Source organism: Betta splendens, chromosome 17 (genome assembly GCF_900634795.4).
Source record: "Betta splendens chromosome 17, fBetSpl5.4, whole genome shotgun sequence".
In the NCBI taxonomy this organism is placed as follows: Eukaryota; Metazoa; Chordata; class Actinopteri; order Anabantiformes; family Osphronemidae; genus Betta; species Betta splendens.
This window is the reverse complement of record NC_040897.2, coordinates 5209942-5235596: the sequence shown is the minus strand read 5'-3', so window position 1 is coordinate 5235596 and position 25655 is coordinate 5209942. Positions and strand designations below refer to the sequence as shown.

The 25655-nt window shown below is 39.5% G+C and overlaps 1 protein-coding gene and 1 long non-coding RNA gene across 2 annotated transcripts; one reads left to right on the top strand and one right to left on the bottom strand.

Moving 5' to 3' along the window:
* Positions 1 to 305: 305 nt before the first annotated feature.
* On the bottom strand, positions 306 to 21243 carry LOC114843860 (xenotropic and polytropic retrovirus receptor 1 homolog). Its single transcript, XM_029130643.3, has 16 exons — positions 21024 to 21243; positions 13068 to 13119; positions 9945 to 10046; positions 9572 to 9795; positions 9230 to 9379; positions 9000 to 9083; positions 8788 to 8869; positions 8361 to 8450; positions 8187 to 8284; positions 7864 to 8043; positions 7340 to 7505; positions 6813 to 7007; positions 6568 to 6734; positions 6293 to 6432; positions 5813 to 6034; positions 306 to 5411 (listed from the first exon to the last, which is right to left on the bottom strand). The coding sequence occupies exons 1-16, from the start codon at positions 21090 to 21092 to the stop codon at positions 5357 to 5359; spliced, it is 2076 nt and encodes a 691-aa protein (XP_028986476.1). The 5' UTR covers positions 21093 to 21243; the 3' UTR covers positions 306 to 5356.
* A 1272-nt stretch (positions 21244 to 22515) lies between these two features.
* On the top strand, positions 22516 to 25262 carry LOC114844869 (uncharacterized). The gene is made up of 4 exons (XR_005896856.2): positions 22516 to 23554; positions 24207 to 24302; positions 24393 to 24499; positions 24603 to 25262. It is a non-coding gene; the product is annotated as an uncharacterized LOC114844869 (long non-coding RNA).
* The last annotated feature ends 393 nt before the right edge of the window (positions 25263 to 25655 follow it).

The following is a 25655-nucleotide window of genomic DNA, read 5'->3' as shown; positions in this document are numbered from 1 at the left end:
ACATGTAGCTACTGCAAACACGTGAACTTTGGCCCCCTCACAACCAGCAGCCTCAGCAGTTTGTTGTTTTTTTATACTTTATTCTTTCAAAGCTGGAATAACTTGGTGATTCTACAGTAAAATCCAAAAGATTAAGATGTTGTGCTCAACCTCTGATGTCAGAATTCCTAAGTATAAACGCAAAAATTACTATACTTGAACGATGAAGGTCTCTGAAGGTCTATCCTCAGTTTACTTGGTTTAACTTGAAACATTTTCTTTCTCAGTCAATACCAGCGATCCAGAAATAAAACTGTCACAACCAGTTGTGTGCTTTAGTGGTTTTTACTGAAAAACTGTAACAGGGGTTGGTGAACCAGGCACCTCTGTAGCATCATATGGCTGTACATACAACACAACACCCACAGCACAGTCACTGATTACACAATGTATCTAATCAATATAGTCATCAATATATGAATGGATTGTATAATCAACAGCTCTGGGGTCAACAGTGTAGACCAGTGAACACAGAGCGTCTGAGTTCATCAAATCTCATCAAATCAATGACAAGGACTTGCCTTAAGAAAAGCAAAGGGTATTTGGTGTAGAAAGACAATTACAAACATGAAGAGAATGGCTTTCAGTCTAAAACAAGTCACAACTCTGGGTTCTTGTTCACACACTAGACACACAGGTCCAGTGATGAGGCAAAGAGCTGTAACACAGTGTCCAGGGATCGAATGACTTTAAAAGATCAGACCTGTCAAATCACCATCCTTCATTTCAGAAAAACATTATCAACCAACCAACATGATCGTTCAGAAACTGTAGAGTGGAAATGTTGCTAAAAGAGATGACGGGCAGAAGACAGATGTGACTGAACTAGACACAGATTGAGATAATTGTGCCAAATGGTTCTGACCAAAACCTTGACAACTGCTTTACTGCAGCACTAAATCACTTTTATACGGGGGTCTGGGAAAAAAACGAAACAGCCTTTAACCGTTTATGCTCCATATAGAACAAAGGAGGCTCTCTGGTCAATTTAACTAGAGTCTGCTTGTACGCCAGCCACCAGTTAGAGACGTAATCTATTGGAGCAGAGTGAAATCAAGGAGGAGATTCATTAGAGTCCATCTTGTAAATGTTTCCAAGCTCTGGAGGGTCTGAATACAAGAATATAAACAGATTAGCAAACGGATATTATGAAGAGGTACAGTAGAAACGATCAGGCCAAAACAGGGGATTCATCTGTCTGGAGTTTGGTCAATCCATTTGGAGTCTTGTGTGCTTTGAATGTTTACGCATGAAGCTCCATTGATAGCTTTTTTGTGAAAAAGTGAGAGCCACACGTTACACGACTTGTTAAAACGACGTGCCATCAAGGTCCTTCAGTATCAACTACGTCCATCTTTGTTTGCAGATGGACGCTATTAGCACATTCTCCACTTAGGCTAACATATTTTATATCTGACAAGTAAAGCAAAACTTTCGTGATAAATGTTGTTCAAATATTCAATAAGACATAATGTAAAACTACAGTATGTAAGAAAAAGGCGTCTGTGACCCAGGCTGAGTTCTCACCACTTAATATCTTTAATTCTAAATGAATGTGAAATAAAAAAAGAGGGAAAGTAAAATGAATGGTTTGATGAGACATTCACTGTCAGGTTCAGCATAAAACCCAGCCCTCTACTGACGGAGCTCATTTGACCGGCTGCTGGAAAAGGGGAGAAAATCACCCGTCTGTCACAGGCTTGATTATAGTGAAGGAACAAAGAGCTTTCATTGTTTCATTTCACTGTACTGACATGATTAAAAAAAATAAAATAAAAAAAAAAACTAGTTTTAATTTTCTTGCTGCAAACTAAATTCTTTCACTTTGCATTTTTATCCAAATTTAGCAAAACAAACTAAAGCCGAGGTCTGCAAAATAAACTCATGGGCACATTTGCACTTTTATCCTGTTGAATGATGAGCAGATTGTAAACTGTCCATGACCTGAGGGTCAAATCATCTGACGTTTGGCTCCATGACTACCAATTAGAACAGGAATGGCTTTAGAGTAATTACATCAGTTTAACAAGAACACGCAAAAATAATTATCTCAACAATATTTGCGGCCACAAAATGGAAACGTTAGGCGATGATAAGCAGTAGAAGTAAAGCATAAAATGTCCTGATTTACACATTTACAATTAATACACATTTTCTACCCAGCGCTCCAATTAAATACCAAGCAAGTTTAAAACAGCTTCTGGACAATGTCCAGCTGCTTAACCTACAGGAGTAATAGCAGCTGTAGGTGCTGTCCAAGCAAAACTATGTCCATTGATGAATCCAACTCTCAAGACTTGAAACCACAGCTTAATAGGAAGGTGCAGATATACAGTACTGAATCAAAAGGAAAATCTCATACTATCACACACTTCTTATATCCACAATAGTGTAATTCTAATCTATGGCATTTAAATGTGGTCACTGAGTCAAACATTTGGCTTTTTAGTGTGTCTTTAAATATTAAACTGGAACATCACAGAAGCCCTTTGAGGCTTTTAATTTGGAAGTGGCAAACATCGACACTGCACCAACCGGGTCCGGCAAAGTTAATAAGCTTTAGACTAGATTTCCATTTTGGACCTCAACTCTACACATCATGTAACACAACCAGGATATCAAAATAAATGTTTGTTTTTTAAAGTGCTATTTAAAATCCCGAAACAGTGCACTCACTTTGAGACTTTCACCTTTTAGTTCTCCCTTTAAACAAATAAAACAATCTTTTGCCAAACTTTCTTGGCAGCATTTTATTAACCTTGCCCCCAAAACGTTGGATCCCTATTCTAGTTTTGTCTGCTTCTGTTGGTATGTAATAAAACCACCATTAGTATGAAAAACAGAGGGGCGAAGGTTAAGGAAAACAATTAAAGATTAATAAAATGACAGAAGAAAAAAAAACTGAGAACCCTAAAGACAGCAAACATTAAGATTCAAAGTATCTTTAATAAAACATTTGTTCCTGTTCAAATCTGATTCTCCTAAACTTGGACTGACAGTTAGATAGAACCTCTCCGGGTGAGATTGAAATGAAACAGGCCCAAGAGTATAGCAACACTGATACATTTTACACATACACTGAAACATTATACAAATATAATATCGCTTATACTTGATAGTGGAATAGATTAAGTCAAATGGGCTATTATGCAAGTATAATGAATTCTACTTGTATAATGTGCATATTTCAGTAACGTCTACTCCAGAGAACTGGTACAAGGTAATCAAGACTAAATCTTTACTACACAAAACACATGATCAACTGATCAATGTCTGTGACAGAGTCCTTTCACACTGACGGAAATAAGGAAAAGTTTGGCATTAAAGTGCACAAATCCTTAAGAGTCTTATTGCTCATGTAACAGACTTCAATCAGGTCTCCCTGACGGATTTCAGAAGTCATCAGCTAAATTGCACAAGCTAAAAAGAAACATTAGCAAGATGCTGAATAAAATCAATAACTAGAAGAACATTAACCTGAAGACAGTTCATTTAAGACCAAAGCCAGAACTCATGTAAACCACAGGGGGAATGTGACAAAGGGCAACAAAAATAAAAGACGAGAAAAATGTTTTCTCCAGTGTAATCGCGACTACCTGTTAACCAAACGAGGGTGGAATCATCAGAGGCTTGAGTAATGTAACACTATGCTATGGCGTGTGTCTGCCGTGCCGACAGAAGGAAAAGTGTTAAATATGAGGCAAATATACGAGGAGTGTGATGGTGAATGTCGGGAATCACGGCACAATTCCACAGAACCTAGAAAGAAGCTTCCTTTGCCAGTTAAGCTTAGTCTGAACACAACTGTTGTCGGAAAATAAACAAAAACCAAAAGGAATGTGATTTGTGAATTAAAATTACTTGGGTTATATTAAACAGAATTAATGTTATGGACATAATACTGGCTATAACAAAGCACAAGGTAAACATGAAGGAAGATTCAAGTTTCCATTCACTAAAGAGAGATTAGGTCCAAGTAACAGTTTTCATCTCAATCCACCTGTCATTTCAAAATTTGTGTATTCATTTACATAAAAGGGCGACTTCATCGGGACTCAAGTTTTACCCCACCCTCCTTTTAATCATTCCAGACTGAACCAGTAAGTGACAGACAGGCGGCCTCCCCCCTTTTCAACCACATCATCTTTCAGATTCGTTTCACACACACTTACCGTTTCAAAAGCCAACCATTTTCAATCATAAAATCTTTTTAGAAAAAAAATCCTTATAACAAAACTCTTTCATTTCAGGGGGTCTAAAAAAAAAAGATTATGAAAATGAAAAACCATACATACATAAATAAGTTGTCATACATTCAGTAAAATCATCTTTACTTCAATAGTGGAAAACATTTGTCACAAAGTGACTATTAATAATGCTTCTCAGCTTCACGGCTAAACAGTCACTTACTGCTGTTTTACGTCTGTGTGTGTGTGTGTGTTGTGTGTGCATGTTTACTAAAGCATGTAAGGTGCAGGTAGGCAGCTCAGTGATGATTTCAAGGGACAGGCTGAAGACCAAGGAGAGTCAACCATGTGACTGATTGGCACTACCAACTTTCACCAGCACAGTCTAGACCAGATCAAACTGCTTAAAATTTCCCAACCAGGTAGGGAAGGAACCATTTTTTCCATTACCTTGTTAGGAAAAAAATGTGTCTTAGGTCCAGATTACAAACTTTTTTGAAGTGCGATTGAAAGCTTTTCTATAAAGTTTATCTGGGAGGTGGGAGTGTAGAAGAACACAAATAGCTAAAAGCAGAAAGAAAACCTTGTCGTCGGCAAAGGAAGTAGGCTTGAAGGTGTCAACTTCTCCCTGTAGGGGGCACCAGAGGGAGCAGGGAACACTTCCTGTAGGGGCAGTCAGCTTGCGTTCCATTTAGCTGCGCTGTCCATGCTTTCAGGAGAACCCAAGCAATGGCTAAAGAGTGGCTTTAGTTCAAGAGTGCATCTCTGGATAGCTATGGGTCACAGCAACAGAAGTTTTTAAACCACTGGTTAAGGATGGCAAGCCAACCCTTGGTTATTACTGAAAGTAAGAGTAGAGGTTTGACGGCCATCCTGCTGGGCTGGTTGTTCAAGTTTTTCAAAGTTACGGCCATCCTGCTGGGCTGGTTGTTCAAGTTTTTCAAAGTTCCTCATTTGAAGTAGCTCTAATCCCAGGGAGAGACTTGTGAAGTGATTATGTAGGCATGAGAGTTTAAGACTGGTCCTTATTGAGAGCACAACGCCCGACTCACTGGGTAATTCCTCAGTTAGGAGGTTGAGTTTCCACCTTTGAATAAATTCTGGACCCAGGCGAGGGGCGTGGCCTGATGTCAGGAGTCGTCATCAGTGTCCTCTATCAGAACCTTGGTGTCACGAGTCTTAGACCTGGATGGGAGAAGATTGGAATATCACAGATTATATAAATATATAGTTCATATTATTATTATTATTATACACATTACGAACAGCCAGTTGTTGATTCCGCAGAAAAGAGGAAAATACTTCACCTGAAGGGGACTAATCTGAAGTAGACATAATAGTAAACTTTCAGATTAAATGAAACCTTGCTTGTTTTTTATGTCTTTCATAATTAATTATTGGCATAACGTCATTAAAACTGAAATAATTTACTGTGTTAGTATCTGAAATGAGTTTCCTCAATTAATAGTATTTATAGCCAAGTACCAACAGTAATGAACAGACATGTTTGTTTGATGACGTTTCTGCCGAAGTGTTGAACTGTATCACCTGAATCCACTGCTTTACTGCCCTCCACTGCTACTCACTGGGAGGCCAGCCTTGGCCTGCGTAGACTCATGCTGTAGCTCCTCTTCCAGCTCTTCTTGCCTTGCCGGTTTCTGACTCCATCTTCCTGGTCCATCAACTGTTCCAGCATAGTCTGGTCATCAGCGTTGAGTGGAGCCACACTGATGTCTCTGACGGCCCTGAACTCACCACAGTTATTCAGGTGTTCGTTCTCTAGCCGGAAGAAGTTCCACACAAAACGCCTGAGAGGAACAAACTTACTGTTAGCAGGTAATTTACACACACACACACACACACACACACACACACACACACACACACACACACACACACACACACACACACACACACACACACACACACACACACACACACACACACACACACACACACACACACACACACACACACACACACACACACACACACACACACACACACACACACACACACAAATTGAATCCTATCATGAATGAAAAAAAAAGATAGATTTTTCATACCTAAAGACCTCCATTGGGGCCAGGACAGTAGCCAGTATGTCAGAGATGCCAGGAAAACTTGAGAATGTGCTAAGGGATACTGTTAAAGTCCATGAAAACCGCAACAGCACATCCTCCACTATGGCACTGTAGTAATAGGCCTGGAGGGTGAGACACAGAGGAATGAAACAATCATGCAGCATATGACCCTTTATATACTTAGAGAAAGGGATGAACAGTGTTTAAGCCCACACCCTCCGATAAAGAAAAGGACTCTCCTCTATGTGGAGACATACCTTATGTGGGTATACAATCTCCTCTCTCAGGAATGTATTCTCGCCTGCGTTGCGGTCAAATAGACCCCAGTCCATCTTTAGATCCCAGATAAGAGTATAACATGAGCTAACCACTGAAGAGCAGATATACAAGTAGAGAAAGATGTATGCGTCTCCGTGGGTTTCCGCTGGTGGGAGAAAGACAAAGAGAATAAACTGATATTGCTGATGCTTTCATGCTAAAATAGCCGAAATAACCTGTTCACCTTTATGAGTCTTGTAAAGAGCAGCAAAAGTAACAACAAAGAATGAAGTTGAGTATTTCCCTGCGTTAACCAGGTGAGGAAAGGCCCGTTTGGTGTCACGATAACGGCGGAGACACTGGATGAATCGGAACCAGGCAGGAAGACACTGGATCACTGCGCGGACGCCATAGGAGTAGGAGTTGCACACATCTTTACCTATACAGAACAGCATGCAGTGAGTGAAGATGTGTTAAAATGTGGATCTATAATCACAGTTTGTTTACAGCATTAAAATACAACATTTACCTGTAGAGAATGCATTAAATGCATGCCTTTTATTAGCATGAACACAGATTAGTTTATTTCTCTCCCTTGTACCAACAAACTACTTTCACATGAGCTGCTGAAGAACAGCACTATATTCGATTTGCAACTGTACATTACACACTGAAGCAGGGACACAAACATGGGCTGAGGGGACCGGTTGGCTTTTCTCAGTATGTTGTACCTTCAAAAGGTACAACATACTGAGAAGTACTCAGTCTCACCTTCACTGGTAATAAGTCCATCATGATTTTTCCAGTCCAGTTCGAAACTGTAGAAACAGATCATGTACTCCAGATCCATCAGAACCACTACCAGAGAGTTCAGCTGGTCAGCCAGCCAGAAGTCTGCAAAGCCGACACGGTGGAAGGGAGCAGTCACCACTCGAAACTGAGGAGGGAGAACAAAGTATTTTAAATGTCTAACTGTGATTCACATTGTTACTGCCAATGCTAGCACTTTCTTTATATGAAAGTTCAGATCCGAAATCGTTTATTGGCAAGAACATGGCAGATAGACAAACAACCCAAAAACAAAATGTCACTGGCACAAAATTATTTGGTTTAGTGTAAAATATTTCTTTCCAATAGTCAACTCTTACTGTGGAGACACTTATGGACAACATAAAAGCACAATTTTTTATATTTGACCTGCTCACACGTGTCTGAAAAACACCTACAGTATATTTACTTAAAGTGCCAATGCAAATTTAAACCAGAACAACACAAGCATGGCTGAGAGACATTACCAGGAGTTTGAGCAGCCAAAAGCGAGACTTATAATAGCAGGTCTTGAAGGGGTTTATGAGGAAGAGGAAGAAAAAGCCGTAGAGAGCCAGAGGGTTTGCCTGCATGGGGACCGGGATGCTGTCACTGAATAGACACGACAGCAGGCTGACACACCACAGAACCCCTAACAGACCTGCAATCTGCACAGCACATAAGCAGAGACAGTTTGAGTCACAATGTTCATCAGAATCATAAACCACACAGTGACACATTCATGTCCAGCATAAAACTCTAACTACTATTATTGCAGCATTTTGTTTGTGTGCATATCAAATGTTCAGACCTCAAACAGATGCTGGTGAGACAGGTTGTTTCTGGGGTTGAGTTCAAATATGAGCACATGGTTAACACCTGCCTGCCTCCAGCCGTAGGTGTTGATGCCTAAAAGATACACAGGGTCAGACGGGCAGTGAAGGGTCATGACTGGGAAGTTCAGAGGGTAATGATGTGCATGTACCCAATAGGAAGAGAAATTCTATTAAGAGGAATCCTCCTCTGTAGATTCTGACCATAGGCCAGACTTCAGTACTACGAATGACAACAGCTCCTAAAGACAAGAAAAGATGGAGAGACAGTGTGAGAAAAAGACAGAGGAGGAAGAAAGTACAACGCAAATGCCATTCAGTACCAACTTAAGAACCACTGTGCAAAAGGTGTACATGAAAAACGGAGTGATTCTTCATTTTGTTGTGTGATTCAGCTTCGCCACAGCAACTAAACTGTAACCAATTATGGCCAACATAAGTATATTTCTGTGCAGGACACAATGACACAGTTTCCAGGAAGTGTTACTTAAAGGTTCTAACCTTAGAATCTAGTTTGTGTGTGTGTGTGTGTGTGTGTGTGTGTGTGTGTGTGTGTGTGTGTGTGTGTGTGTGTGTTACCTGTAATAACCACAGTAACTATTAAAACGAGGAATACTCCACAGTAAAGTCCAACTCTAAATGTGGTCCATGCCGGGGCAGGCTGTGGACAGAGGAAAAAATGGAATGAAACAGCGGGAGAGCAGACGAGAGAGATGTTGTGAGCTTCTCAATCACTGACAGGAGCAGTTACTGTAACTTCCCAACAGAGATGTTTTTTGTGTGTGTCTGACCTGTGCAGCTCCAAGGGGAGGTACTCTCAGTCTCTTCATGGCCTTCTGCCTGTCACCACCTTCCAACTCTGTTGTGACCAATGCCTGAAAGACAGAGATTTTAAACTTTATTGCTGCCTGCAAATTATAACAATATAACCCTTTTAGCAACACCTAAGTTCACAACAATAATACAATAAACTATGGGGAATGCTTAGTAACCCACAAACAGCCATACTTCATGTAAGTACCTCAGTCTCAGAGATGAGCTGTGTGATTTTCTTGCATGTGTAAAATGGCGCCACTTCGACATGGGCCACCCTCCAGTCAGCCCCCCTTGACGTTTCCAAGATTTTGTCATGTTTCTTTAGGATCTTTCTGAAACCTGTAAAGTTTAGGTTCTGCAGAGAGCAAAAAAAAAAATTGAAGAAAGTATCGGAAAAGTCAGAAGAAGCAGAAAAAAACACATTGCTTCTCTGGTAAAAACTACAACATTCTGGCTTGATGAGGTAACTTTAAGTAAGATGAAAAGAAATTTATTTCTTTTGTTTTTTTGCGTGTTGAGAACATTTAAGTGTGTGCAGCACATGTACCTGATAGTTCTGCAGCAATATGAGGCTGAGGTAGAACTCTGAGAAAGCCAGCTGCAGGTCCTTTATGTTTCTGTGTTTGCATCGCTCCTGCTGTGACAGGGTGAACACCGTCTTCCTCCTCCTCAGGCCCCGGCCATTAGCATTGCTCTCTCTCTGGGCATCTAAAGAGGACTGCAGCTCATTCTGCAGTGTAGCAAATCGTCGCTGGGCCTCTGCCAGCTTTTCTAGAGTTGGAGTACAAAAGAGAGAATGACAATTTTGACAGACACAAAGCCACTGCTCGATATTGTCCAGAGCTATGTTTAAACAAGCGATGTTGATCTTTAAACAGAAGACTGTGTGTGTTTGGAGCAGCGGTAGCTGTAGTAGTTACCAGAGTAGAAGGTGTTGATCTTGGCCAGTTCTTTTTCACACGTCTGGAAAAACTTCTCCTCGAACTTGGCGTAGTACCTCTTGACTGTGTCCTCATCTGTGACTGGAAGATGATCGGATAGGATGTAAGATTATGATCCTTCAAGTTCAGTGACCACTTTTAGTGCCAAAACATTTAATCAACTTCGTGTAAACTAAATTTAGTTCAGAAAAGAGGGACAGAAAGAGACAGCAGAACAAAGGCTGTATGTGTGTAGATCTGCTGTAATGTCCTGTTATGACCAGCAGATGGCACTGACAGCAACAGGATGTCTAACTACCAGAAGTCTCTGGTAGGCTGCAACTTAACTGAGTCAGTGTTTTTCTTTGTTGAACCTAGTTTATGAGGCACTTAGTGGACGTGATCAAACTTTAAACCCAGGGCTTCCTTTCTTTTATGTGCGATATGAACAAGGCCATGTATCATTTATTTCCACAGAAGGCAATTAAACTTAATACAATTATGCACAGTGTAAGAATAAACTGTGGGAACACGCTCAGCTAATTACAAGGCTAAGCAACACTGAATGTGTGTACTGTATGATTGATATTTGGAAATCTGTAACAAAATTAAAATCTAATAAAGTAAAAAAACATAAGACAGTACAGCATAATAACACAAGACAAAGAAATGTGAAAACCAAAACACTACGTTATTACAATTTTAACCATTAGCATGATTCTAGTGCAGTTATCTCAATAACAACATTCAGTTTGCTTGTACCTCAAAAAGCAAGTAAATGTCTCCTGTGTGCTCCTCCCACTGAGCAAAATGTTGTTATTGTCTAGTTTTACCAGAAAGAGAGTTGTGTCCTGTAATTAACATTATTTTGATCCCAGCAATTTAAGAACTCATGTTGGGAGAGGTTCCAGAAAACTTTAATTGAATAGTGAACATGAACAACCTATGTGTTTACCTGCTAACTTCGACTTACACGCACGTCACCAGCTAAACAACAACAGTTTTGAGTCAGACTCTGTAGACTCTGATTCACTGTGTTTCAGACTGGCTGCTTTTAGACAAGACACCAAATTAACTAAATTGGAGTGTCCCAACCACTCCCTCCACATTGCTCACCAGCTCACAAACAGACAAGCAGCCACCACAGGCAGACTATGGTAATCTCCTTATCCCCTTTTGGCCTTATTCTGCTCTTTTCTCTGGGTCTCACCTTGTGTCATCATGATAATAATCATGATGACATGTCTGTCTCTTAGTAATAGTCTATACTTTCCATTTGACAATTGATGGTTTTTATCTGTATTTTACCCCTGTTTTACTCTCACCGTTGCCAGCCAATGCAGATGTGTATTCTTCCATCCGGACTTCATGTCTTGCTCAAAGGTAGTGAATCAGTGTAGAAACTTGTATGTTACAGGTCCCTAACACAAGTATAGATGTGTCTGAAGACACCTTGGTGTAAGACGTGATGATCAGAATGAAAAGAAATGAGAAGCCTTTATTTGTCATTATGGCATTTTTTAAGGAAAAAAAAAAAATCAGTCCTCTGCATGTAACCCATCCCATGGGGGAGCAGTGGGCTGCCATGCAAGGCAAGGCTCAGGGAGCTAATGCGAGGGAACCGGGGACCTTTCATTTCTCTGGCCAATGCCATCAGGCCACTGAACCCTACCAGAACATCCAGTTTTGTAGAAGTAGAACCAGTGGAAGAGGTCCACAGTGGCATCAGCCTCTACAGAAACATTAACAGCTGAGTCAATTCAACAGTAATAGATAGCTTTTGTGATTGCTATAACAAGTCCCCTGCTCCAGGACCTGACATTTCATGTCCTTAGTTTTACCTTTCAGTCAATCTCAAGTCACAGAAATATTCTTAAAATAAACCAAAATAAAAAGGGGGAAAATTTGGCAAACTGATATTTGGGTGGATTTATCCATTAGTCAGAAAATGAGGCTGGAATATTATGTGAATCACTCCATCACATAAAAATATATATAGATGTGTGAGACAGACAGGCCAGGCTGCCAGTTAGTCATTCAAAAGAGCCATAGCTACGAAATCCATCGTCTGTCCCTGGAGCACAAGTGATGTTTAAATGCAGGGACGTTACAAAGACGAGCGTTTAGTGTAGACAGTGATTTTAGTTGAAGAACAAGCAAACTGGTTTCATCAAATAAGCCAAGACAATTATGTCAAACCACAGTGCAGCTGTTCAGCGTTCTTATATGTAAACTGTTTGTCTTGCAATTTTCTAAACTATATTTTATGGTCCCAATGGTACATAATTTCTCAACCAAACTATGCCTGTGGGCCAATATCGAACCGTCAGCGAGTCTATTGTCCTAGTTTATGTGGTGTGTCCCACATCACTGGTGGAGCTTATGTCGAGTTCACTCCTACATTGTAAGCTTTGTGTTAGAATTAGTAGTGGGGTGAGCCCACAGGAACTCTGGCTAAAAGATATAGATTTCCATCTGTTTGTTTGTGCAAATCTGTTTGATTTATGGTCAGATGAGAACCTGTTAGAAGACCTTAAAAGGAGATGTGAATAAACAAATCAATGAGCTAAATCGATGTTGTAAAGAACAATGGGCCTTTCTGCACAGTGACGTAATCATTGACTCATATGGCGTGTTTAGTATTACACAAATTGCCATCTTTTTGCCTTCATTTGTTAAACACCTGACCAGTGAAAACAAGTGATGTTCATCTGAGGTAGCATTTACCTAATACACTACGAGTATATAACAACATAAGAGGAGGCACAAAATGTTGACAGGACAGAAAATTGTCATGTGCTAGTTTCGTTTAACTTCAAAGAACGCAGCACAACAGCGCAAACAAGCCTGTCATTACACAATGAAAAATAAGACCTCTGATAACTGGGTGTAAAACATTTCATGACTCTCTAAACCCTTAAATTTTGGTTTTTCTTTGGTTTTAGTTAGTGTATTTTTACAAAGCCACATAATTAAGCAATAATGCAGGATGAGGTAGCTCCATATAAAATAAAAGCAAGAGATGACGGTATGATGACAACAAGGAGGTTTCACTTGTCTGCCAAAGCAAAGTTTGTCTACAGGAGACTCAACAATTTTCCCTTATGTGTATATCTGCAATACCTTCAATAGATGGGGCCTGGTCCTGAGCAGCATACAGCATCTCCTTAAAAGCCTGGAAGAGAAAGATGTTGTTAAATCAACTTCTCAGCAAGCCGCCAACACAGTAGACTCAAAATGGTGAAGGCTGTAACATTAAGGCAGTAATGAATAAGACGTAATCTAAACGAGACCAAAACCACAACAGCAGTTGCAGTTCTGCAAAGAAATCACAACCTTCATAACAGAAATAATTATGACATAAATTTGTAACACACACCTCACTGTGGTGGTCAAGCCCATTCTAAAAATTACAAAGTTAACATCTGCCCAAAATTGTTCAAGGCATCACACACACTTCCGTGTGTGGAAGAAACAAGAGGCAGCTAGCTCAAGAAGGTGAAGAAATGAACCTGGGCCAACCAGTTGAACTGCTTGTTGCTCGCTTTTAACATCTTGCCCTGCAAAAAAAAGGTGACTCGACATGCAATTCTGTTCAGAGCTTGCTACACTAATTGTGTGTAATGCAGTCACAATAAAGTCCATGGGTGACACCATGAGACCATACAGTTTTCAGGCACCAGGTGTATGACAGCCTGGGCACAGCAATTCTGATGAGGGTGTAGAGAGCTAGATTTCTACATTTTCAACAATTCCCCTATTTTAGGCAGCAGCAAACACATAACACATTTGTTTTTATTGTCTGTCGTTCCTACAATCACTGTTCTCGTCACTTGGTACTTCTGCAGGAGTATATTCCAGCCTATGTCTGATGCGGAACGAATAAGTAGACAACAATCATTCAGTCTGAATGAGCAGGACAGTCGGTTTCTTTCATTAGCTCTTGCTCAAGGGTCAGATAGTAGAGTGGTCAGTCAGTCAGTGTTTCAGAATGCCAGTGAAGAACAGGACAACAATGGTTTCACTGTGTGCCAGCCCGCCTGCCAGCCAGTTACACAGCAGCAGATACTGGCTTCTGCAGCAAGCAGCAAAGAAAGTCAAGGTCACGTAATAGGACTCAGTAAAGCAGTCAAGATGACTCCTGTAGTGCTCCCCTATTTAGTTACTTTAAATATTTGTATTATTGTTGTAGTGGTTTGTATTTAAGTGGAACTGGTATGAATTCATATATTCATAAAAATGACATTTTTCATCATTTTTTTTTCATTTTTCATTTTCATCTCATGTTATAAAAACAGGACAGGCTACATCATATCATATGCTTGTCTGCTATGTTTGCTTTGCCTGCATGAGGGGAGGATACATATACATACAGTAAAGAACTCACTGCCGCTGTGAGCCCCCATTTACTACAGCCCCAACAGCTCCTGTGCTCTCACTGTATTTTCCTCCATGGGTTCGTTTACATTTATATGAAATAAAGCTATTTTTCTTGAACAGGGTAGAAACACAAACGCGTATGGTCCCCTGTTTCTCACCAATATTATTTTCTCTCAAGTCACCCATGATCATGCCATAGTTTCAACATAGTGTGTGGGAAGCAGTGAATTTGATAAAATAATCCTAATTTAATGAGTAATTTAATACCACAGGAACACTAGCTCTTACAACTTGTATGCTTTATTAAATTACAGTTACTCTACAATAAAACAAAGGTAAAAGTTCACAAGTTTTTGATGCCCTTTTTTATTTGTAAATGCTGCTCATGGCATCAAATGAGCACTGATCTTGGGTGTTGTGTGTGCAAAGCATGCAAGATGTTAATCTCATTCCTTAGCTTTTCTGATTAGAGTACAAAATTAGAAGGAACAAGGAGGATGTTCATGATCGATTACAGTACCACAGACAATGAATATACACTTGTAGGTAATACAGTATAGTTAAACAAAACGGGGATGTTGTAAAAAATAAAATATGAAACAACTGTTGATGTAAAATATTCTTTGGACAGATAAGTATTTAATCCCACTGACCATTACATCTAATGCAGTGTGTGTATGTTATATTGAAACCTTGTTCAAACAACGGAGGGTCAGAGCCAACATGGTCTTTTGGAATAAGATGTTAATAGACAGTGACAGTGCTTTGATGCCAGCAGCACAGGTCAGCAAAACACACATTTAATGTAGGTGATATCTTCTCATACTCCATCTGAGGCATATAAAAGGTGCATGTGTCTTTATCACAACAAATTTAGCTACAATAGCATTGCTTAGGACATTTTTGGTGAATTAGGTGAATTTTGGTGAAGGAGAATTAGGACGTTAGTACTGTGGTTATAATGAGGTTTAGAATGGGAGGGGTAATCTGTGGCTGGGGACACAGAATGTCCAAATAATAATAAAATTACTACAACAACAACAACAACAACAACAACAACAACGTGCATGGACACACACTATGACAGTGGGTTGGCTCAGCATGCGCTAAGGTACCAGTTTCCAAAACAAAACACATGCAGCTCAACAGGAAGGAAGGCACCTCTACTGATCCTCACAGATTACCCTACTTCTGTCCTTTCCCCCTCCCTCTCATGCTTCAGCGCCAATGATCCCAGTTAACGGCGTGTTTTTCCTCTCCACACACATTTCTTGTCCCTTTCTTGGTTTCTTGGTTTGTTTCTTAATCCATGACCGTTTGTCCATTCCTCCTTACAATGCCTCCTGACCAACTCTCTAACTCATCAGTTCTTACTCCTTTACCCAAGCTACTACTTTATACATTCTTTCCCCACTTTTTGCCCCAAGCTCCACCCACTTGAAATCTTGACACCAAACTGTCAAAACGATTATGAGTCATAACTGGATTTCGCTTGAATCTGTGCAACACAGACACCTTAAATATCTAGGTTTCCCCTCTTCGCCTTCATATTTATTTTGGCACACAGCTGTAATACACAATTGTTAAATGAAGGTAATTTTTTATATCCTATATATAAATAATACATACATATATACACACACATTTATACATACATACATGCATACATACCCACACCTGACTACTGAGGTTTTGGGTAGTGGTGTGCGGCAGTGATGTCACACTTTGACGCAAACTAGACATTAAACCTGAAGCTTTACTCCGTACTCAAATCTGACTAAGCAGTGCTAAAAATATATTAAAAATCATGCTTTACTTTTGAAACATTTCTTGAAACTGTCAAAAAAGCACATCCAATATTTATATTATACTGATCAATTTCCAAAGAATTTAAAATGAATTGAAGACTGATGACTGTACTAATCCTGTTTTTCCACTCTGATGACTGTGCATCTAGTGTGTGTCATGTCATTAATACGTAAATTAGTTTTTAGTAGAGGTGTAATGGCTTTAAAAGGGTGAGACAGACTTTTATGGTCTTGTATCACAGCAAGATGGAAGTGTGAATTCCTACCCAGCTAGTGTATCAGCAGCATTCCACCTCTTACATTTTAGCAAAACAGCTGCATGATACACACACACATTTCTTACAATATATATTACCATTAAGAATAAAAATGTTTGGTCTGTATAATCTGAGTTGTTAGCCGGCATCAACTTTGATGAGGAGTAAAGAGGGAAGACCATAATTTCCAAAGTGCTCATGTTTCTGGTTTTAGTTGGTGTAAAACCCTAGACTGAACAAAGACAAAACAGTATCTTTAACTGTGGCTAAAAAAACAACAGGTTCTAAAAATAACTATGGATTGTGGAGAATATTGACATCCCCAACATCACATCTCTAGGGAAGCTCTAATGGTGCTCGGCTTGAATCTCAGCCATGCTGCCTTTTTTGTATGAGCAAGTATATAATCCTTTAATACAAGTCAGGTGGTCGCCAATGTCATCAACACCCAGTTCTACTATTTCACATACCTGTCTTTCCCCCCCCCCCTTTCTCTGTTTTACTTGCACACAAATCAGAGCTAGAGAAATACATTTTTAAAGATAGAGTATATGAAGAGATCATGACAAAGCTTTAAGAAATTCCAATTTCACTGTACCCTTTTTAATGCATCTCTTTGAATCTTCTATCTACAGTGTTTCTGCATCCTTCCATCAGTTTTGTCCTTTTCAACTTAGTGGCTCAGTTCTTTTGTGTTGTCTCATGTTCATAACATTCTTTGGGAATAAAAATAAATGAATAACCTTATTCATTACAGTCACCATTGCAAACACTCAAAGGTTGAAATTGCCGGTAAGAAAGTCAACATAAACATGCTGTTAAATGTTCTCCATGCGTACACATTACAACTTTGTTACATTACAGTAGTTAACAAAAACAAAAAACAAACATTTGATTCAAACCACTGCATAGTTTTTGACTTCCCTTGTGGTTGCTAATGTTGGAACAGTAGTTCACATAGAGCTTCATCTTGAGGTTCCCAAATTCTGCTGTTTACCAACTAAAATCCAAACTGTTGTAAATTCTCTGATTTATTTATTCTTTCAGCTCAAGCAAGAACTAATGTTCAATTTAAGAATGTGAGCTTTTGTAACTCTGTACTTAACACATTGCAGTCATTACAGAAATACCAATATTCAAAAATGAATGTCTTTTTGGCTTGTTTTATTTTAGGATTTGATTAAAACGATTCTACTTTTATTTTTTTAGACAGAATTAAGGTGAATTTTATCCTTAGGGCAAATACAAAGATATGTCCACTTTAAATCTTAATTAAGTTTAATTATGTTTTAAAAAAATAAATAAAAAGGTCATCAACCACAACAAACATGAAAATGAAACAGGACTAAATTAGGCACAATTATTGATCGGTCATTGTTGTGTTGTATGTTAGAGGCCCCACTGTGTTTTCTGACCAGGTCTTCAAACCAGAAACTGTTAATTCCTCAAATTTTTTTCTGTCAGCTTCTGTTATTGCTCCCAATGAAACCAGCTACCATCAGCATACTAACTTCCTATGTACTTCATGGTTTAAAACCACCTCAGGCCTCATTTCAAAATAACTCTAAAGTGTTGGTATACTTCACTTTAAAAAATAACATTTTTAGTTTATAGAATCCATCACGTTAACTAACAGGGGTGTTCACCGTACTAGCATTAAATAGTTGCATGAATCTATGTACAGTCCACAAGTTAACAGCAATACTACTGCATTTTCCCAGAAAATGCAGGCATTTTATATCACATCAGGACTCAGACATCTATTTTCCTATAGTTTCTGTCATGCTACCGGACAGCTGTAAAGCTCTAACCGGAAGTGTAGCTATTGTGTCAATAAAGTCTACATGTAGAATTTCTTAAATACAAAATAAACTAAATTAGAATTGATAAAAGCCCATACAAAAAAAAGATCACTGCTACAGTATAATATCAAGTGGTTCGAGCGGGGCTGCAATAAATCACAGCATGTTTAAAACTGTTCAGGCCAGCATGAAAACAAAAAGCACCATATATTCAAGTCCTGTGCAATCCACATCATTACAGTTCAGTGTCTATGTTTGTTGATTTATTTCTCATGCCAAGTATCTGACCCAAACACAGCTGACATTAGGAAACATGAAATGCATCTAGCAGCCGTGGTCAGAAAGGCTCTGTAAACTTCTGTGGCCCAAGTCCCACATCTTCACAGGACTAAAGCTAACAGGGCCCAGGGCCAGATCTACAGCTGGGTGGAACAACAAGCTACATCTGGTGTGAGTCCAAACATCCCAAGAGCAGGAAGAAAACTGACTCCATGTGAAGCTGCTGAGGAAACAACCAGCACTAAAATAAAAGATACAACTGTCACATGCAAAGGCATCACTTTCATAAGGCAGATCTACAAATGTTTGTCCAGGCAACAATAACAGTGTCAGGTTGCAACCTCATGGTATATAGTTCATGTACTGTACTACTGAAAACAAAATACACTCTCTCAGCTGAACGATCAAGGAATGACACATAGTTTTGTCAACAACTTTGTTTACATGTACATTGTTAGACATAAGCAACACAGTGTGAATTCTCAAAGTAAACATGCTAGATTTAGCCAGCAATGCATAGATATGTCTACAGATGTGTGTACACTATTTACTGTACAACAGACAGTGCAAGCTTTGACAGTGTAGTCAGTGGACTATAGGCCAGTCTACAGCAGCAAGCAGGAAAAACAAAAAAATGAATGATGTTGTCAAAATAAAGAAAAGTAAACTGATTGTGTGAGATTCTTTAAAAACCTTAAGTCAATAATCAACACAATGCTAAGTGGACATAGATGTCGTCAGGGGCTTCAGGACTCAGAGGTCATGTAATCTGCTAGATAACTGCTTGGTGTTTAGGTCTCTGAATTTATTTGGAGCTAGAATTAACCGAAAAGGGTGGCAGACCGATGTAACACAAAACACGACTGCTAAAGCTTTTCCACAGACTGCATATATAACAGCAGGGAAAGACATTTGGCTCAAAGCTCAACGGACAGTAAGTGTTCTAGGAAAGGGACACAGAACAATGTGTTAAAACAGAGACATGACGACTGATATATGCTGAAATCTAAGAAAAAGATCAGATCGGCTTAAACTGACCAAAAAGAAGAAATGGAAAAATGAAAAAACAAAAGATAAAGTGATTGAATTTAAAACAATTAATGAGTGATGTTAACAAACTGAGGGGTTTGGTATGATGTGTGTACACACATGTTTTTCCTTCAACGTGGAGACCATAAACCATGTGTTTGCTATCAAGGTGAGGACAAGTCAAGATGTGATTTTAGGTCTGAGGTTAGAATTGAGTTTTTGGTTTGGATTAGAGCAAAGATTAGGTAAGGTGCTAGGGAAGGCATTATGTCAATGGTGGGGCCCCACGTACAGTAGATGTGAAACACGACTGTGTGTGTGTGTGTGTGTGTGTGTGTGTGTGTGTGTGTGTGTGTGTGTGTGTGTGTGTTCGTGCAGTAACATGATAGCTGCATCTCTACTACATCTACCCTCACTGCACAAACAACTCAGTACTACAGTACACCACTTGCTGCCACCTAATAGCTTATACTGTAGGTCATGCATGCATATAACAGATAATAGCAGATAATGTATAGATATAATTCTGCTCATTGGCAACGTAAACATAAATTGACCAGAGTTGAGAAAATAGGGATTTAATAAAGACTCTTCTTCCACCTACTGTATGTAAGCATCAAACAAGTTTACACAATCAAAAAATATATTATTTGGGGATCTTTCTTTGTGAGAAACACCCCGAGTTGCAGTCAAGGTAGAAGACACACATGGGAGACAACAGTATGAAAAACACTACATTTGTGTTTAACATCACGCTATGAGCGCAACTTACTCGTTTCGTAGTTACAGTAAACAAAAATGAGTAACAGCAATGTATTGTACTATATTTGGTGTAGTAATAAGCAACATATTTTATTAAATTTTCAACGTATTTCAGGTTAATGCACTATAAAGCTGCGCTTTTAAGCTACTACTAATGGATCAAAGGTTGCAGAGCTACTGTATCAGCACCTACAGTATCTTTCACCAAATGACCCTGTCCACCCTGATGTTAAAACAGGAGCAGCACAGCTGAGAGCTGGCTCAGCATTGAGGAAGCGACATATACACACACACACACACACACACACACACACACACACGCAGGTTGACAAGTAAAAAGATTAACTAGCTCAATAAACGATGACTCAGCCAAATGCTTTATTTGTCCCCAGAACGCAGAGCATATTCCAAGCGGATGGAGCGGACGCACGGAGGGAGCTGCGCTCACCGGTGCACGGTGCACAGCGGCTCAACACGGCTTGATGTGACAGAGATCCGCAGAGCGACAAAACAAGCCTAGCTAGTTTGCTAGCTAACTGTGACGAGCTGCGGCTGCTCCGTAAATGGAGCAGCTGTTAACGTCCAAGCACCTTCTATCTTCCTGTTGTATAAGTGCAGAGTGAAAAACAAGGAAGCCATCTCCATCTAATGTCCTAATGGGTCTGAAGAGCACAGACATCTCGCGCCGTTAGTTGCTGCCCAGCTAGCAAGTCTGTTAGCTAGTGGCTACCAGAAAGAAGGTTTTCTAGCGAGCTAGCTCACCTCATATTGGATGTACTGTTTCCTCCACTCCGGGGTGATGTGAGCCGAGAGATGCTCGGTGAACTTCATCTCGGCCGTTAGGCGCTTCCCGTCTCCTGCTTTTATTTACTGCGGTCAAGCGACTCGCCGATCGCCTTCGCGTGGCCAACTGAGCCGTCTCCGCGTTTCGAGTGCGCAATTTAACCCGAGCTTTACCGTAATCACCGTGAGGGCTGTTTGAAGTGGCGGTCCAACGCAAAAACAGGGGAGGTACCGAGAGCTGCGCTCACTAATTTAGCTGTAGCAACAAGCAGTACGGTTTTAATGCCTTATGAATATTAACAGTGTAACACTGTTATACATGCATCTGACATAGAAAGAGAATTTAAAGCTGCCATAAAACTTTTGTTTCTTCCACATACAGTGATTGTGATAGAGGTTTTAGAATATGAAGTATTTTTACTGAATAAATTACACTTGTGGTTATACTTGACCTCTTAGGCTACTTGCACAGACAAAGTCATCTTTTGCAATAATCCAATCATACCCGACACCAAACCAATAAAATCTAACATTTAATTATTTCTTCTTCATTACATTCAGACAGGTAATGTCATACACGTGTCATGTAAATTATACTCCAATTATTTAAGTGTTGTCTTTTGTTTAAATCTTAAATCATTGTTTAAAGTAATAAAAACTCATCAAACTGGTCAAATAGTATTGAAGAACAAGACATTATTCAGTATCATTGCCCAGCATCACATTTAAACTCAGTGACCCATTCGCCAAATAACCACGACAAGCAGGTAGAGTGAGTATAAGGGAATTACATAAAAAATAGAGAGAAGCTGTGCAGTAAACACTAATTTTAAAACAATGACCCACTCTTGGCAAGCTCAACATCCATAGCACAGGATGTCAATCATTTCAGGAAACGATAAAGCACTAAATAGAACAAAGGTAAGGCAGTGCATGTAATGAAGATAGCAGAAACAGAAGAGTATGAAACTCACAAACTGAGATTATGACAGCAACTTTAAACACATTACAGATTAACATCTAAACAAATGGTGTATTGATACAGATGTAAAATTATCTCAGTGAAAGCTGGTAGCAAAACTGATCTGTGAAGCATGAGAACAAAAGGGAGACTGGATAGACCTACTTTGCATAGACCTCACTGCACCACAGCTACAACAGACAAATGTTTAGCTACAACAGACAAATGTCTGTAGAACAAACCTTAAAACCCAAATATTTGAATGCTCTTGTGTTGTATTTGGTTGGTTTTACTGTTAATCTTTTCTGTTCAGTTTCTGCAGTAGAAATAAGTGGTATTATTGTAGTACAGATCACTATAAACAAATGCATTGAAGGTTTTGACTTCTTGTCTGGCAGTTGAGTCATGGACTGGAAAAATGTTGAGAAGCTACTGTATAACCTTACATGAATGGATTTTTACTGAGGGAACATTTTAAATCTTTTTGTTAAAACTCTAACACCTGGACAATTTAGTGATTCTGTTATATTATTCTAGACTGCCCTTTCCTTTAATGTTGTCAAAATTTCTAGAGTATAAAATGTTGGTAGTACAAATCAACTTGCATCTAAAGAAGAACCTCTAAGTGTCCCTTTTTCTTAAAAGTAAAACATATAGTTACCAGTTTAAATGGGGATTTGTTTAGTTTTAATATAAAATAGTGCTCAATACGGTATGTTCACAATTCAACATATAAATACACTTTTATAGTTAAAACATTTTTCAGCCAAATTCTTTACACATCTATTTAGGTCGCAGTGTCCGTACCGTAATTCTTACAAAAATGCGCAATAACGAAAAGGCTACATTTGACTTGACAGTGGCTTGGAAACACTACCAAGCCACTATTTTTCTGTGTTAAAAATGTAATGTGATGCAAAATATCAGTACAGTAAGTATTAAAGATCAAAGAGAATCAAAAGACCGTCGGACAGTGTGGGAACTAGCTGGATACTATCCCTCTGCTTCTGTGCCTCCTCCTTTCTTCCCCTGTCAAAAATCGTCACCTCTTGGAAGCATCATACCCGGAAGTACGCCGTCAAAAACGGCGATTTGAACCAATTAATATATCAATATAGTTAAACCAGTAAGATGCTTTTATGTTGCCAAATTGTGATTAAAGCCAAAATTTTTGATCGGGGGCTTATTGTTTCCCAAGTTTAAGATACATACGTAAACGTTTTTCACGTTTAGAGCACAAAGTATTTATTAGGATTAAGATTTTTTATTAAAGAGGATTTATTGTTTGTGGAGATGGTGGAAGCCTGCGGAAAGCTTGGCTTCACCTGTCAATTGTAGCACAAGAGAGAAAATGTGAAATATAGCAGCCAGTTTTTGGGAATCTTTTTCTGGCAGTGAGGTGGAGAGCAGGGCTAGTTCTAGGATGACACATTATACAATGGTAACTTTGATTTGGTATTTGTGTTAGAGCAACTCAGGAGCACTGATGGTGAGGAAAACCAGGCAGCAGAGAATTAGCAGAGGCACTAAAGAAGGATACATCACAGAGGTAAGAGGTACAGAGCAGAGTGAGGATGAGGTGATGGTATTGATTGTATTTGGTCACTAGATGGCGACACCTCAGTGGCAGAGATGACCTCAATCCTGGTACAGAAATTTCATGCAGACAGTTTCTCGACGGTATCGTGTAATTGAGCTCACATTTTTTCATCCATTTTATTTGAACACACTTGGTTAAACTTATAAAAACAAATGCAAATGCAAATACAAATGTTCACTACAGAGGATTGGCAGGTTAAAAACATAGGTAAGATGAGAGAGTGTTAGACCATTAATTAATTTGTGATGGCTGGGAGTCAAACTTAGTTTCACAGCTTGGAAGGCAGCTATGCTCCTCACTGCACCACCATTACTGTGGTTTGGTTCGGACTGATGGTGATGCACTGACTTTGGTCAGTTTGAAACCAGAGGCAGGTGTGCAGCTTTTTACACAGACCTTCTCACAGAGTCATTCATTTTAACCTCATTTAGTTTTTAACACATTTTTGTGTTAAAAACTGTGGTGTGACAGAAAGCCTTCTGTGTATCACATTAAAAATAATGTGAATAAATCTTCTTATATAAAAAAATTATGCTTTACTTTGTATTTCAACTGACAATTATTAACTGATTCCCCCTTTTGTTTCTGTGGGTGAATGCAGCTTCATGTTCTTGTCCCAGAGATCTAAATTATAAAGAGGGTCCTGCCTTTATTCTCAGTTGCTCCAACCCACTACTCACCAACCAGGATCATACAGGTCAGCTATAATAATATAATTATAATTTTTCTATATTCGCCTGGGGTGTTTTATCTGCAGTGTTAATACTGTTTTGAACTTTGTGTGCAGACTTGGTGCTTAATGACCGTGCAGATACCGTCCACTGTGTGAATGTGTCCAGCTTCAGGTGTCCGCTGGCAAGAACTACGCAACCGGAGACATGTGCACATCAACGTGTCAGTCATGGCAGAAATTAAATCGTTAATGGAGTTTCTATGAATCGCAAATTGTCATGTGGAAAGTTTAAAATGTCACTTTAATTCACGTTTCTCTTCTTAGTTTGTGATGGTGGGAGGTGCAGAGAACTACTGCCCAACTAAATGTCTCATTGAAGGCCAGTTTAAGGTGGAAGAAGAGGAGATCACTCGCTTTTTAAACAGACCGATTTTCTGTCAAATACAAATAGGTGTTTTACATTGTATTTACAATTGTATATTAAAATATCCTTTCTTGAGTCACTTATTAATCTCTTATCAGGTTTTCTGGCAGTTGTACATGTACGTCCTAGTCCAGGCATCTTTTGGTATGAAGATTCAAGAGAGTTTATGCACAAATCTATAAAACATCTTAAACATTAGTGCTACAGTGAGGTGATTTTATTGGCTTCCAGTTTTCCCAGGGGGCAGTGCTCAGTACGATCTACCCGATGATGACGAAGAAGTTGGTTAGCAGTATGCCACCGAAGAGCCCGTTGAGGAAGCTGCCCAGCAGGGCTGACAGGGCGGCCGCAGCCACAGTACTTGATGTGAGCGCCTCCTGCCACAGCGCGCTCAGATGCAACTCCCTCTTTAGCATGTGCATCGCCCCGGAGATCACTCCGGTGTTGTAGCCGAACAGAAAGCTGCCAAGGGCTTCAAAGACGACCAGAACATAAACAAAGCTGGGTGTGACATCTTGCTGGAACTGCTTACGCGAAGCCCTCTCCAAGTCCCAGAGAAGAAGGAGGAGGAGGAGGAGGAGAAGGTGCCTTGGCTGCTGATGCTGGAGCTGGATGGAGCCTTGTTGAGACTTTGTTCTCCCCCATTGTTGGATTTCTCATACTACGAAGGTTGTAGTCATGGTCAACCTGCTTTCGCCACATATGGGAAAGATAACACAGGAGAGGGCTGCGTAGTTGTTTTTGATGCTTGATATAAAGAAAACAAAAACACACTTATCACTCCCTCAGTCCTTTAGTGTCTTTTATCCAAAAAACACAAAAAGAAAAAAGCTTGCTCGTGCATAAAGTTGCTCTACAGCTTTGTGTTTATCAGTGTTTCACATCTCTGTGGTCCTAATGGGAGCAAGTGGAGAGAAAAAGTAAGAAAGGAGGAGTGTAGTGTCTATGGATAT

Excerpts from the sequence above, each read along its gene's own strand:
- LOC114843860 (XM_029130643.3), bottom strand. The coding sequence starts at position 21,092 with ATGAAGTTCACCGAGCATCTCTCGGCTCACATCACCCCGGAGTGGAGG. Across the intron at positions 10,047-13,067 it reads CCAGGCCCCATCTATTGAAG|TCACAGATGAGGACACAGTC; the intron begins GTATTGCAGATA and ends ATCATCTTCCAG. Across the intron at positions 9,084-9,229 it reads AGCTCATCTCTGAGACTGAG|GCATTGGTCACAACAGAGTT; the intron begins GTACTTACATGA and ends TCTGTCTTTCAG.